Source organism: Pongo abelii, chromosome 10 (genome assembly GCF_028885655.2).
Source record: "Pongo abelii isolate AG06213 chromosome 10, NHGRI_mPonAbe1-v2.0_pri, whole genome shotgun sequence".
In the NCBI taxonomy this organism is placed as follows: domain Eukaryota; kingdom Metazoa; phylum Chordata; class Mammalia; order Primates; family Hominidae; genus Pongo; species Pongo abelii.
In genome coordinates this window covers 111,679,607-111,695,847 of record NC_071995.2, presented here as the reverse complement: position 1 = coordinate 111,695,847, position 16,241 = coordinate 111,679,607, and the positions used below count along the sequence as shown (strand labels likewise).

Below are 16,241 nucleotides of genomic sequence, written 5' to 3'. Positions count from 1 at the left end.
ACACACACACACACAGCAGGAAGGAGCTAGGGACCACTCAGCTGGTGTGGGGTGAGCCCCTTGGGCTTTCGCTGGAGGCAGCTCCTCACTCGCTCAGCTCTTTCTGACTCTTCTGCCTTCAGTGTGTTCTTTCTTTTCAATACCCAGACTCTGGTGAGTCACAGCAGCAGCACAGTTGTTAAAAAGCACAGGTTCTAGAATCCTCCTGCCACCTGTGTGACCTTGCTCAAGTGACCTGTCCTCTCTGGGCTTCAGTTTCCTCACCTGGTGTATGGAGATAATCACTTAGCTGATAGAGCTGTGGGGAAGATACAACGATACAAACAGGCAATGCTCAGAACAGTGCTTGGCGTGTACTAAAGACTCGACACATGTCAGGTGGTGAGATTATCTTATTATTATTGAAAGAATGTGTCTCTATCTTCATATGGACTTGGCTTTGCCTTCCTGCTGTTTCCTATATGGCCTGTGTGACCTTGGGCTGGTCACTCATTCTCTCTGAACCTTAGATGCCCCATGGAGGCAACAGTTCCACTTAACTCATAATAATAATGAATTAACATTTATTTAGTGCTTACCATGTGCCAGGGACTTTACATATAAGAACTTCCTTAATTTCTACACTAATAACCTTATGGGGTGGGGCCTTATTATCTCCATTTTACAGATGGGGAAACTGAGGCACAGAGAAGTTACTGAGCTCATCTAATGTCTCTTGGCTGGTTAGTGCAGAGCCAGGGTTTGAATGCTGGCAGTTGGTCTCTGGAGTCTGTGCCAGAGACCCTTACATGCTGTTGTTTCCCAGAGAGGGACTGAATGGGATGATGTGTGCAGCAGTTTCTGGTACCCAGAAGGTGTGATGTTCTGGGAAGAAAGCCCTGCTTTTTCTCACCTCACTGGGCTAGATGCCATCTTTCCTGAATCCAGCACTTTTGGCTGGATGGATGCTTGAATACACATAACAGAAGGTGCTTTACCACCTCTGCCTGGGGGCTTACAAATCACTAAGTCTTGTCCCAGATTCCCATGTTAGCACTGCCATTTGTTTGTTCACTTGAGGCCTTGTTCATTTGTCCATTCATTCATTTGTTCATTCAACAAGCATCCATTGGGTATCTACCAAGTGCCAATCCCTGTGCTAAGATGGACAAAACACCATCTTATATCCTCCAGGAGTGCACAGCCCAGTCACAGGAAGGAGACAGACACTGAAATGATGAGTTTATGATGCAACAATAGCCAACAGTCACTGAGTTCTTCAAATGCACCAGGCCATGAACATCACCTCATGGAAGCTTCACAACTCAATGCCATGCATGGTATTGTGTTCCCCATTTTGCAATTGAGGTAGTGGGGGTTAAATATGCCCAGGGTCACATAACCAGCAAGCCCCTAAGGTAGGACGTCTGTCCAAATCTATCTCAGATCTTGTTGAATGTGTAAATGACACCTGAAGCCTATCAACAATAGAATAAGCTACTCCAAGAGGTAGGGAGTCCCCCCTTACAGAGAGCATGTGGGTGACCAAAACCCTTTCAGAGACCTCTGAAGGGATTTCCACACTGTGTGTGAGGGAGGACCCTGAGATTCCAGGATTAAGCCCTGGAACAAGGGAGTTTTACTGGGAATTTGTTTTACTGAGCTGCTCTCAGTCCCTCAAGTGGAACTTATAACAGACCAGCTAGGAGCACTGGCTCTGCACGTGAACTGCCTGGGTTAAACACCAGCCCTGCTATTACTTTTATGTGATTGTTTTAGCCTCTCTTTGCTGCATCTATTATGTGAAGATGACTACAATAGTACCTATCCAAAAAGAGCTGTTGATTGGCTCAATATGACCCAGGCAAAGGGTTTAATCACATACCTGGCAGAGAGTAGATGCTCAATAAGTTTAAGTTGCTATTATGATTATTAATTCAAATCTGCAAGTATTTGAGAGCCTATAATCAACTAAGAATCTTAGTATAGGCTGGAAAATGATGAGCAAGAGATAAAATTATGGTAGATGCTCCAAATATTTGGAAACATAATAAATTAATGGAGAGAGACATGTCCCTGGTATTACGAGGGAGAGAAATTCAGGCTATAATGCTTTAGACAGTGATAAGTCCTGCATTAGGGCTGCATCTCACCACCCTGGGAGCTCAGAGAAGGTAGCAGCTAACCCAGCTCAAAGTGGAGCAAGTGGATGCTAGAAGCTAGACAAGGGGAATATTTACATTGACTCCTGAGGGACAGGGGATTCAAATCCAGTTCAGAAATATCCTATGACTGTCTTTGTCCTCAGAAGACAAAATAATATAGACGTTAAAAGCAGGATTTGATATGCAGAAATTAACTCGAAATGAATCAAAGACCCAAATATAAGGGCTAAAACTATAAAACTCTTAGAAGAAAACATAAAGGAACTTCTTCATGATCTTAGATTAGGCAATGATTTCTTAGATATGACACTAAAAACATAGGCAAGCAAAGAAAAAAAAAGAAACCGGGCTTCATCAAAATAAAAGCCTCCTGTGCATCAAATGACACTATAAAACAACCCATGAAATAAGAGAAAAATGTGTAAATTATATATCTGATAAGACATTAATACCCAGAATATATAAAGAACTTCTATGACTCAACAACAAAAGACAAACTATCCAATTTAAAATGTGTTCAAAGGACTTGAATAGCTGTCTCTCCAGGGAAAATATCCAAATGGCCAAAAGCACATAAAAAGATACTCAATATCACTAATCATGAGGGAAATGCAAGTCAAAACCACAAGGAGATGCCACTACACACCACTGGGATGACAATTATTAAAAACAAAAACAAAACCCAGAGAATAACAAATATTGGTGAGGACATGGAGAAATGAGATCCCTTGCGCATTGTTGGTGGGACTATAAAAATGTCTCAGCCACCATGGAAAACAGTATGGTGGTTCCTCAAAAAATTAAACACAGAATTACCATATGATCCAGCAACTTCACTTCTAGATATATACTCAAAAGAACGGAATGCAACAGATATTTGTACGTCAGGCACACAATGACATCATTTACAACAGCTAAAAGATTGAAACAACCCAAACTCCCATTGATGGGTGAATGGATAAACAAAATGTAGTCTATATAATATATATATACACACACACCACTATATATATGTATATATACATGTATATACATATATACCTCTATATAAAGTGTATGTACTGTGTGTATATACACTATATGTATATAATATACAACATATACTATATATTGTATATTATATATTATATATACTATGTTTCTATATATTCTATTGTATATATATGTATACTATATTATGTGTGTATATATGTATACTATATAAATACACAATAGAATATTGTGTATTCTTAATTTATGCCCAGTGTTCCATTATTGGAACGCTAAGCTTGTAGGAGTTACTTATATCCTACTGCTCAAAGTCACCGTCAAGGTCTGATTTTTCACACAAAAAAATTGCAACCTCCAGCATAATGGGTTAAAAAGGAAAGAAATTCTGACACATGCTACAACACGGGTGAACCTTGAAGACATTATGTTAGGTGAAATAAGCCAGTCATGAAAGGACAAATTCTGTATTATTCTACTGATACGCAGTACCCAGAGTAGTCAAAACCATAAATACAGAATCAAGAAGAGTGGTTACGAGGGGCTGGGCAGAGAGAAGAGGGTGGAATTATTTAAAGGATACAAAGTTTCAGTTTGTAATGACAAAAAAGTTCTGCAGATGGATAGTGGCATGGTTGTGTAACCGTGTGAATGTACTTTACACCACTGAATTGTACACATGAAAATGGTTAAAATGGTAGATTTTATGTTACATATATATTACAATTAAAAAATAATTTTAAAAGGCATCACCAAAAGAAATTTTACCTCTGGAAGAGAAAAGAAAAAGTACAGGCTTTGATGTTGGACATATATGGAATTAATTCTCATTCTAACCAATTATCCGCTGTGTGACCTAGGGCACGTGGTATCACCTCTCTGAGGCTCAGTTTCTCCATTCTGTAAAATGCGAATAACAGAAGTCTCATATGTGGAGTTTGGAGTTGTGGCGAACATTAAATGAGATAATATATGTAAAAGAACTTGAGACGGCATTTGACACATAGTAAACACTCTACAAACATTTCATGATGTTGAGGATCTGAGAAATTCCTCTGCCTCCGTTCATCTGAACCATAGGTTCACTGTCAGGGGGAGGTCTGGGCAGATGATGAAGAACAAGGTACGTGCCCAGCTCTGTTGCCAATAAGAGGAAGTGAAGTGCTAAGCTACAAACACACAATTCAGGAAGAGAAGGCCAGATGTCAACATGGGACATAAATATTCAGCCAATCTGACTTAGACCCAGACACAGCCCTTTCCTGCAAAAGAAATGAAGCCACTCTGAGGTCTCAGACAAGGGGCTATGGAACAAAGATGTTCCAATGTGATAGACATTTCCTTCAAAGTCCTGTGCTCAATGACTCCTACCAATGGGTACTCTTACCAAATAAACTCACCATGAGTGAGGCCAGAAATGTGAGGTACCCAATACGAGCACCTGTCAGTGACATCCTGGCCATGCTGACCTATGCCATATGCCCAGACAGCAGAGGCCATTGCCAAGGGGAAAATTGGAGAGATCTTTGAGAGTGAAGCATCCTTACTTTGTTTGAAGCCTAGGGGTATTTTTCCCCCAGGGTTTTTTTTTTTGAGGCGGGGACAAAAAAATCATGTTTTCTGACATACGGTATTACAGCAAGAAAAGGATCTAACCAAAATTACGGATGTCTAGAGCCAGAATTGTTTCTGAATCCTGTCTTTCCTCTACCATAGACTAGAACCAGTATCTAGAATAGAACATGGCACACAGTAGGATTCAATAAGTGCTGCATAAGTAAATGAATAAAAACACAGTTCCCCTCATTCTTTTTGAGTCTCCCTATCCAGAGAACTGTCTCTGGATTTGCCCATCTTGCTCACCTGCTGGGCTCCGGCTGGAGTCTCCAGCACCCCCGCTGTGGTCCCAGCTCTCTGAATCCCGGCTAGATGAGCTCATTCGTGCCTCAGAGGCCCTGCGCACGGGAGGCCCATAGCTTCCTCGCCCAGGAGCAGAGGCCGGGTCAGGGCCTGGAAAGAAGAGCATGAATTGAATAGAGAAAGGGCATCGAGGGAATTAGGTGAATTCCTGTCTCAAATGAAAAAACAGAGTCAGCAGAACCCACCTGTCTTCTGACCTGGGCCCCTCCTATCTTCACTGTCACCTGGAGAAAGAAAACACAAATTATGAGGAGTACTGGTTTTCTGGTGTCTGGAAAACCAGTACTTAAGAAGCCTACAAAGGGGTTCATTGACTATTGCCTAAGAATATGTTTTAAAAATTAAAAGTCTTTCTTCCAACCTCCTCTTTGATCTAGCTCCTGTTTACAATTTCACATTTTTTTTTGCATGCACAAATGCATACGAGCATACACAGGCTTTATAAAGAACAATTGTGCTATGCAGCCTTTTCAGCCTAGAAGAACTAGGAAGAAGGAATCTTTTAGTGGTGAAAACTGGGGACTCGGGAATGCTATATATGTATGTTGACAATTTGGTGATTCTCTGCAAGGAGTAGAAATTGCTCTTGCCTTGAAGAAAACATTTATTGAATGCCTTTTAGGTGGCAGGCATTGTGCTAAGGGCCTTGATAAGTTATCTTATGAAAAACGCTGTACCCTTCCTTTCAGAAGTACCACCTGCACTCAATCTGGAATTGTCATTTAGTCCAGATTTTACCACTTAGCGTCAGTTGAAATTATTGCAAGGGCTTTATCTGGTCAGTCCTACTGGTCTGGTCCAACTAAAATGTACTTTTACTATTGTTGCTTTTTAAAATTTTTACTGTTTTGCTTCTCCCTCCTAATCGTTTTAATAATTAATCATAATACTTGGATAATAGTGATAATGTCAATAGTAGCAATTTAGTAGCAGTAATTTTCTTTTACTGATTTCCTTCTATTCATCTTTCACTTTTAGTTAGTCCAAATCAGACTTGCTTATGGATAGTAGGAGAAATATCAGGGTCCAGGAAGGCCTTCTCAGCAAGCTGAGTATTCTCCCAGGCTCCAGTGTGATCTTGGTGGTGAAAGTCTCTCTCAGTTCCTAACTTTAATTTCTACCTCTTTTACACTAGATATTCCACCACGGATGACAACGAAGCCTCTGGGCAGCTTGGCATTGCCAGAGAGTTCCCTGCACTACCCTCTTGATAAGGATTTATGGTGAATTATGAAGGAGATATAGGAGTCCTAGACCCAAATCCAGAAGCTGACCATGCAACAACTGGGTGGAAACACAGACATGATGTCAGGCCACCCTCACTCAGGTAGACCAGTTGGCTAAGATCTGTCCTTGGTCCTGAAAGAAGCACCTGTTTTGTCCTACCTCGAGCTGGAGCCCGGGCAGGGTGCTTGGGCTCAGGAGCAGGCTGTTCAGGGGCAGCAGGCTCACTGACAGGCTGCTGGGGCTTGGTCTTCTTTATAGGCATAGGCTGTGGGAGGACCTGTTTGGGGAAGCCTTTGAAGAACCACGCTCCAGAACGCTTCCATACCTGGGGGAGGAGAGACAGGGATTGAAGATGTGGCAGCCAAGCGCTGCTGCTCTTACCTTCATGAGTGCCCATTTTTATCTTTCCTCCCCATCCAAAGCACATTGACACAATAGCCAGCACACTTTTCTTATTACTACAGAGCCCTGCACAATTCATATTTATTCAGCCCATCCACCCTGAAAACTCAGTAGAAAGGGCTTGAGTTTACCCATGAAGAAAGTGGAGTTTGGATGGAGAAAGCGGAATATCCAAAATCTTAAGGACTGGTCCAACAGTACACAGCCAGAGAATGGAAAAACAAGGGCTCAACTCCAAGTCTTCCATCTCTTAAATGTGGCATGCTCTCCACTACACTGGTTGTTGTGAAGAGGGTGATCTACCGACAACTTCCCCAAGACCTCTGGCCTTTCTCCTGGCCCTGTGGGTCAGGACAGAGCAGCACACCTAGGACAGTGTGTGAAACATCTTCCAGTGCCCTGTCAGATTCATTCTCCACCCTGCTCTGTGCCCCAGGAGGCTGACCAGTATGGACTGCACTAACTGGACTCCACCAAATAAACCTTGACCTCTGTCTTCAGGTTTAATTGGTCAAGGAGAGCACCAGGGATTACAATAAAGCCTCTTGAAAGCTTGGATTGCTGAAGAGTTCTCTGGGCAAATAAAGAGTTTGTAGCAAAGAGGAGGGTGGGACTATGGTATTTATTTCCTTGGCTCCCCCCAACCCACTGCTAGTTGGACAGTGACTGCATTCCTGTTAGGCTACACCTATCTTCCTGTCTGGTAACCATTCCCTCCTCTATCTCTTCAGTCTTAGAAGGGGAAACAGCAACCCTGTTTTTGCTGGTGCTAGGGTGACTCGTCAACCCTTGCTGATTCCTCTTAGCTCTGCCCAGACCTTTGTCAATAACACCTTCATCAAGCCCTTGATTATCCTACTGAAGTTTGCCAATGCTTTCCTGCCAGGCCCCTGACAGAAACTGAGGAGAACATGGTTATTGAAACATGGTTTCAAAGGCAGGACTCTGCAGCAGTGGGTGGGGGATGAAGAAATTGGGAGAAGGAGAAAGGACTTAATTGGGGTAAGATGAGTAAGAAGCAGGACTGGGGAAGAGAAGGATGCCATGGGAGAAAGAAAGAGGGACAAAGTAAAGAGAAATTGCCAAGAAAAGGGTGTGAAGATATGAGAAACAACAAAATGAGGAAAGGGGAGAAAAAAAGCAGTAAGGATTAGAGGAAGAAAAGGGCTTGAACAAGAGGAGAGTGTGAGGAAAGAAAAAAATGGAAATAAGAAATGGAATAGAGAGAAAGGAAAGATGTTGGGAGAGGAAGACCCATAAGTTGAGAAATGGGGTCAAAGAAAGAACAGAGGCCAGAGGGCGATGAACAGAGAGGGAAGAAGAGAGGATGGGAAGGAAGAAAAAAAGTCACAGAAGCAGAGGAGGAGAAAATAATTCATCCAAATACTCTGAGGTTGTTCTGTCAATGTTCACTGCTGAGCTGGGTCCTTTCATACAAACCTCTTATGGCACCTCTTAAGCTGGCCAAGAAAGGAGGGTGATCTAGGCACCAGATGGGACCAGGGCACTCACCTCCCTCTGCTCAATGCAGATTTTGCAGAGCCACACAGAATGCAGGCGGTTGTTGGTCTCCACTCCGCACTTGGTGCAGACGTTCTGTGGATGAAACACAGCCAACACACTCAGATGGGCCGTGCTCATGGGAGGCATGGCAATGTAGCCCCCCACTTTCTCTTGGTGGATGTAAAGAGGAAAAACTTGCCTCCATTTCTCACACTTCCTTCTGTGAGCAAGGCTAGTTAGAATAAAACTCCAATTTGAGTCTTGTTTCCAATAATAAGAACTTGAGTCATTCCCAAGCACTGGATGAAGGAATTCTTTAAGAGTCCCTGTGGGAGCTGAATTTTTATCATCCACACTGGGGAGATCACTGACATACTTTTTTCTAAAGAGGAATGACCATATATCCATTTTGTGTCTTAATTTATTTCCTTTTTATTTCCAAAACAGACCTGAGACAACCTAGACAACGACTAGAAGTTTAACTCCCCAAGGAGAAGAAAATTATCTGAGAAAATGCCATGGCTGTGTGATGGAATACTATAATTTTTATTGAGTTTCCTGGAAGTTAAGACAAGTAGGAAAACTTAATGGGTCACGAAATTCTTGCTATCGAGTTGACTGGCAAGTTTTTCAGAATAAACTTTTCACAAGATTTCATTCTACATGTCAAATGTGACATCAAGCTGGAAATGATGACATTATAGATGTCTCCAGCTGGGTTGTTCAACTGAACTCTTGGAGTCCGGCAGACCCCAGGACAGTTGTATCTCTGCTCCCAAACTGTCAAGTGCAGATAGTTTAAGGAAAGGTTAGAGGGTGAACAGAGTTCAGGATGACTCCCCTTTGAGGACAAATGCTTTGGAAGCTAAATGATTCTAACTTGGCTTTCTAAGTTTCTTGTATCATAACCCAGGATACAAGAAAACTGAAAGCATTCCACATACACACAAGTATAAACCTATGCTTAGCATGCTCTTTAAACCGACACATAACTTGCTAAGGTACAACCAGGATACCTGCAGCTCAATCGTTGCTCATGTCCTGCCAAAGGCTCCCTAGTTCACCCTGGATGGAGCTCAGCTCTAAGAGACAGAAGGATCAGAGTGTCTTCCAGGGAGGAACCAGGATCAGGGTTACCTTGGAAGACAGTAGGGCATGGAGGCATCCCAGAAAAAAACCATATCCTGGCAAGTGATCTTCAAGATCCAAGCTCTACCCCCAAGACCCAGTGACCCCTACAGCTGGAGCCTAGGACTTTCCCCTCTGCAGGTGCTGCACAGGGAAGAAGGGAGAAGAGGATGATGGTACCTTCTTACAGTCCTCACATACTACACAGGCAGAGCCCAGCATGCCCAGCTGTTCTCCACACAGTATGCAGCGGTTCACCCCATCCCCAGCAACGTTCTTCCTCATGTTTTCTAGGCGGTCCACCAGGCGCCTGGAAGCAGAGACAAGGTAAATAAGGACCTTGTAGGACTGGGGACCACCAGCATACCCCACAGTGTCAGGTTGATAGTCTTCACCTTCTTTGAGTCATACGCTGTTGTGCGTCTGATGACAGTTGTGAACTCTTCCCCAGGAAAAGGCACATGCACATAAAATTCTGATGCATTTTCAGAATACCAAAGACCCCCCTCCCACACCCCTCAAAGTCCCATCTATTCTACTGACTTTGGATTAAGAACCTTATCTAGTCCTTTCTATCTCCTGTCACTTCCTCCCAGAAACTGCCTTCTGAGCGCTAGATTTATTTAGATCTATTTATCTGTCTCCATGATGCCTTTACTTGGATGTCTTCATAGGCATCTCAAACTTACCCTTTCAAACTCAACTTTTCATCTTGGCTGCTCTCCATCTCCAGCTCCAGCAAACCTGCTTCCCAGTCTTGGGAAATGTCACCACCATGTACATACTTGCTCAAACCAGAAACCCCGTGGGGCGGGGGGGGTCTTCCTTGACCCCCTCCTCTCCTGACATTCAATGACCCAACCAAATTCTTGGGCTCCAGCCCAGACCAACTGAATTAGAAATTCTTCCCTGAAATTGTCAAGTGCAGACAGTTTAAGGAAAGGGTAGAGGGTGAACAGAACGCAGGAAGACTCCCCTTTGAAAATGAATGTCCTGGAAGCCAAATGATTCTAATTTGGCTGGATAGAGATCCAGCAATCTGTATTTTATAAGTCCTCCAAGGTATCCTGATGCATGCTCAAGAATGGCTTTGAGAATCATTGCTCTAGTTACACTGATCTTTCAGTTTCAGTTCTGTCTGCCTCAGCATCAGAGCACATTCAGTTCCTTGTGTAACAAACACACACATTTGTGATCTCTGTCTGTCTCTCTCTGTTGCATACACACACACACTTTCATATTTTCCCTGCCTACAGTATCCATTTTTTTGAAAGAGTCTCGCTCTGTCACCCAGGCTGGAGTGCAGTGGCGCGATCTGGGCTCACTGCAACCTCTGCCTCCCAGGTTCAAGCAATTCTCCTGCCTCAGCCTCCTGAGTAGCTGGGACTATAGGCACACACTGCCATGCTGGGCTAATTTTTGTATTTTTAGTAGAGACTGGGTTTCAGCATGTTTGCCAAGATGGTCTTGATCTCCTGACCTCGTGATCCACCTGCCTCGGCCTCCCAAAGTGCTGGGATTACAGGCGTGAGCCCCTGCGCCTGGCCTGAGTGTGCTCATTCTTTAGAATAGCACTCCCTCTTGAGAGCCTCCTCTGACTACCAATTTTATTCACTCTACTAGCAACCTGGTACTTCCTCATAGCACTGGTCACCTTTGGAATTAACTACAGGGATTATCTGCATTAAATAATTAGCTGATTGTGAAACAATCTCTGGTTTGTTGCTGGGCTATGACTTCCCCGGGGCCAGGCACCTTGTCTGTTCTGTTCCCTGCTGTGTGCCCAGTGCTGGATCCGTGCCTAGGCTGTAGTGAGGATTTGTATATGCTGGTTGAATCAATGAATGAATGAGAGCAGCTCACTCCCCACACATGTATCTAGCAAAAGTAAGCACATTGAGTGTCAAGTCATGCATAATAACAGCTTACACTTCGGTGATACTCACTATATGCTTAGCATGGGATGAAGTGCATTGCCACCCACTTCCAGGAGGGAGGCACTACTATTTATGCCATTTTACAGGTGAAGAAAGTGGCACAGGGAAGTCAAATGACTTATCCAAGGTCACACAGCTAGGAAGTGGCAGAGCCAACACTAGAACCCATAACTGGGCATGGTGGCTCACGCCTGTAATCCCAACACTTTGGGAGGCCAAGTTGGTGGATCACCTGAGGCCAGGAGTTCCAGACCAGGCTGACCAACATGGTGAAACCCCATCTCTATTAAAAATACAAAAAAATTAGCTGGGCCTGGTGGTGCGCATCTGTAGTCCGAGTTACTCGAGAGGCTGAGGCAGGAGAACCGCTTGGACCCAGGAGGTGGAGGTTGCAGTGAGTTGAGATTGCGCCACTGCACTCCAGCCTGGGTGACAGAGCGAGACTCTGTCTCAAAAAAACAACAACAAAAACCCTCTAGAACCCATGTTTCATATGCATGACCCTAGCACTTCTTAAGTTTAACGTGCATGCAGATGACACGGGGATCTGTCAAAATGCAGATTCTGAAACACCAGGTCTGAGGTGAGGCCTGAGGTGCTACATTTCTAGAAAGCTCCCAGGTGGTGGCACATGATGCCACTGGTTTCAGACCACACACTGAATGACAACTGTAGCATCCTGTTTCCACTTCCGGTTTTTTTTTGGGGGGGTCACTTCCCACCAGCTTGAAGTCATCTCCTTGCCCATCCCTCAAATGAGGACTCCCTCCAGACACACAGCCAGTGAACCCAGATAGAGCTGGACCCCACCCACCCCTCCATGGGCTGGGTCCCAGCTGGGTACATACATGGCAGGGGAGAGCCGATGGGAGGGACTTGGGCGTCACAGCACCCAGAGGGCCCTTGGTAGCCCTGCCTGGCAGGCACCTAATGCTGACTCTCCCCACGGCCCTCGTCGCTCCTGCCACACCCTCAGAGTGCTCTGTGTTACAGTGCCATAAATAGCAGCTTCTCCCTTTGTGTTCCATTCGAGAGAGGTGCTGCCCTGCCCAAGGAAGAGCCAAAGGCAGCCTGCAGGCTCTGGAGCCTCCGCTGTGACCCAGATTGCACAGAACCGCTTGAGGAGGCACCATGCACAGAGCTGAAGGCAGCACGCTCTTCTCAATTCTTCCTCATTTTCCCCCCACCCACACCCCATCTTCCCTAGAAGTTATTTCTATAGGATGATGGGAGGGGGCAGGAAGCAGGAACAAGCTCCCAGTCCATGGTCTCAGAACTCCTGTAACAATAGTAGCTGGTGTTTACTGCGCACTTACTATGTGCCAGGCACAGATTTTTATTTAAATTTTATTTTCTCATTTTATTTATGTAGTGTTACTATTATTTTTAGAGATAGGGCCTTGCTCTGCCACCCAGGCCAGAGTGCAATGGAGTGATCACAGCTTATCGCAGCACTAACCTCCTGACTTCAAGTAGTCCTCCTGCCTGAGCCTCCCAAGTAGCTGGGACTACAGGCATGTGCAACCATGCCCGGCTAATTTTTTTTGGGGGGGCGGGGACTGAGTCTCACTCTGTGGCCCAGGCTGGAGTGCAATGGTACGATCTCACATGCCTGGCTAATTTAAAAAAATTTCTTTTGGAACGATGGGGTCTCACTATGTTGCTTAGGCTGGTCTCAAACTCATGGTCTCAAATGATCCTCGTCTTAGCTTCCCAAAGCATTGGGATTACATATGTGAGCCCTCCACAGGGATATTCTTTTTTTTTTGTTTTTTTGTGTTTTTTTTTTGAGACGGAGTCTTGCTCTGTCGCCCAGGCTGGAGTGCAGTAGTGCAATCTCGGCTCACTGCAAACTCCGCCTCCCAGGTTCACGCCATTCTCCTGCCTCAGCCTCCTGAGTAGCTGGGACTACAGGCGCCCGCCATCGTGCCCGGCTAATTTTTTGTATTTTTAGTAGAGACGGGATTTCACTGTGCTAGCCAGGATGGTCTTGATCTCCTGACCTCATGGCCTCCCAAAGTGCTGGGATTACAGGCGTGAGCCACTGTGCTCGGCCAGGGATATTCTTAATGACTCCTCCCAGTCACACTAGAAGCTAAGGATTACTTTTGTTTCCATTTACTACATGAGAAAACTGAGACACAGAAAGGTTAAGTGGTTTATGCCAGTTACACAGCTAAGAAGTGGTGAAAGCTGGGACTCAGACCCAGGCAGTCAGCTCCCAAGTCCCTGTTCTCAGCTGCTACACCATGCTGCTGTGCACACAGCCACGTGCCATGTACAGCCATGGGGATCGCCTTGAATAGGCCAACTTCCACTCTGCTCGATTTCCCTGCCTTTCCCTCACCAAGGGCCCCTGAATCATTAGCAAGCACCAAGCTGCTTATATGCAGTTACCCTGGCTGGTTCTAGCCCATCCACCTCTCACTGCCCGAGGTTGGGACAAGATACCCAACCAATGCTCCATCACTGTGTTTCCCCAAAGAACCCTCAACGTGCAGTTGACAAATCTTGATTTTAGCCTGGACTTTTGCCTCTCTGGACTTCAGTTTCCTCATCTGGAAAATAAGAGGCATTGGGTTGCATCGGTGGTTGTCAAACTGTGCTTCATTGTACCCCGAGGGTTTCATAGATCCAGTTCAGGGGCCAACCTCTGTGGCAGCATGGTGGGAGAGAATTTGAGGGGTTACCACACCTCATTCCATACAGAACATGTCTGCATTGATATCTTTTGTTTGTTTGGACTGTTGAATCAGATTTCCTTTAGAAAGTTGGTTCCAGGGTTTTAAAAAAACAGTTTGAAGTTGACTAGAGCTGTTAAACATCAGGATGCCTTTCAATGCCATAGAATTATAAAATTTTATGAGACAATGAAGTGGGCTCATGGAGGCGGGGGATGGCAGTTGCATGGGGACATTTTTCTTATACACAGTTGCTCCCAACTATTTTCACCTTCATCAACTGCCTTAGTCTGAAAATAGATTGTGTTCTTCTCACTCTACCATTGGGGCTCTCAGACCACAGAGAGAGTGGGCCTCTTGCCTGGGTCACTCAGCCACAGCTAGAATCTAGTTCTCTGTTTCAGTCAATCATCTTTGCTTTCCATGAATCTCCACAGCCTCCTGCCTCATGTTGAGCTTTGCCAAAGAAGCTCAGGAAGAGGGCATGGGACAAATCCAATTCTAAACCGCAGTGTGCTTTAAGGAAACTTAAAAGGGTTTTCTGCCTCTTCCTGGAAAATGAAGGCTGTGGACTTGCCCGTCACTTGCAAACCCATGCTGCAGCCTCCCCACCTAGTGCCTGCTCCTTTCACCATTAACTCCTGGACGCCAAAAGGCCTCACGAACACACGTTATTCAGGGAGTGTCTCATTAGCTCCTATCAGCAGCAGCAAATGGCACAGAAATGCAACAGAATTAAGATCATTACTCAGATGTCTCAGCTCAGGGACCCTCATTATCCATGAATTTAATACAGACCAATAAAGAGGATGCGTGTGAGGTGGGGACACGCAGATCTTCCTTCTCCCTCAGAAGATTGAGAATGAGCAGGGAGCTTCCTGCAGCTCAAATGCTGGAGCCACAACATGGAAGACCCCAACAGCTTAAGACTTTAAACTAGGAAATAAAACTTTGCAAAAAGCCAAGTCAAAATTGGGTCATGGTGGACCATGTGTCACAAGTGGATCTTTATCCTGGTGATAAAACATTTCAGCATCTTCACCCCAGAAGAAAGATGTGTCTTTACCAGTCTTGGCAGGGAAGCCCTAGATGTGTATGGGAGACACTCTCTACCCTCACTGCATGTCAATCAGCCAGCGTGAAGAAAAACGCCAGTGCCCGGCCCTGACTCTAAACCTTCTCAGCTATGGATCTAATTCTGCCTGGATATCAGAATTTAAGCATGAAGTCCTGTTGAAAGCCACTGTGTGGAGGGAATGTTCCCAAAATGTATGGTCTATCTAGATCACCTGGGGAGAATGTTCAATATTCAGAGAATAATTCTATGGGGTTGGGGGAGGCCTAGGAACCTGCATTTTAAAGCGACTCCCTGTTTGAATCTGCTGGTGAATTCCTGGCTACACTTTAAGACATAGGAAAGGAGGTGGTGAGGCACATCCCGTGGAAACACACTCTTCTTGCTGTGTTAAGTGGGAAAAAAGCAAAAACCCAGAGTGCAGGATTGTGAACAGGGTGTGAGTTTGGGTTTGAAACGTGCTCACCTGAATATCTCCATTGTGTGCACTCAAATATGTATATATACATCAGGAAGGAAACACACCAAGATATTCACAGCGATAATCACCAGGCAGTGAGGGGTTATGGGTAATTTTTACTGCCCTCTTTAATGCACCCAACTAGCTGGACTCCTCTATACTTTCTTGACTTTCTTAAAATGAACATGTATTACTTTCACATCAGAGAAGAAAGTGCATTTTTGAAGATCATGTGGCCAATGGTTAAAAGCCACGGGTTTGAATCCTACCTCTTTTCCAGTCAATGACCTTGAAAAAACCTCTTCCAATAAGAGGGGTTAGATGAGCTGCAGCTCAAGTTTCCTCTCATGTGCAGCATTCCGGATTCTCAGATCCTGAGACAGAAACATTGAGATTTCTCCTTTTTTTTGAAATGGAAGGACCCTTGATGACTAAGGGTAGACCCTGTCTGCATTGGCTGCCTGGTGTTATTTGCCTGCCTGGTTTTGTTTACCTATCTAATGTTTCCATCCCTTTCTCTCACATTAAGTGCCCAATTAGCTGAACCCTGTAAGTGGCTGACACTCACTACTATGTCTTTACTTCCCTGATTAACTTTATGATGACTACGCACACCTGACATCCTGGGAACATCCATCACCAGGCTGGGTGCTTAAGGTGAGTTGTTGGTTACTCAGTGAAGTCAGATGGGCACATCCCAATTCCCAGGATGCTCCCAGAGGCATCAGGAGTATGTCCCCTCCTCTGGGCACCAACGGATGGCCTCTGGAGGTGGTG

At 44.8% G+C, this 16,241-nt stretch overlaps 1 protein-coding gene and 1 long non-coding RNA gene across 4 annotated transcripts in view; one reads left to right on the top strand and one right to left on the bottom strand.

Annotated features, from left to right (window-relative positions):
* RPH3A (rabphilin 3A) overlaps positions 1-16,241 on the bottom strand; it is a 344,016-nt gene that overhangs the window by 26,406 nt on the left and 301,369 nt on the right. For all 3 annotated transcript variants that reach the window (XM_054526605.1, XM_024256359.3, NM_001135477.1), the window contains 5 exon segments: positions 9,492-9,621; positions 8,193-8,276; positions 6,438-6,603; positions 5,237-5,275; positions 4,995-5,141 (listed from right to left, as the gene is read on the bottom strand). In XM_054526605.1, coding sequence (XP_054382580.1) covers positions 4,995-5,141; positions 5,237-5,275; positions 6,438-6,603; positions 8,193-8,276; positions 9,492-9,621 — 566 coding nt within the window.
* Positions 9-7,280, top strand: LOC129049222 (uncharacterized). The gene is made up of 2 exons (XR_008512138.1): positions 9-378; positions 6,187-7,280. It is a non-coding gene; the product is annotated as an uncharacterized LOC129049222 (long non-coding RNA).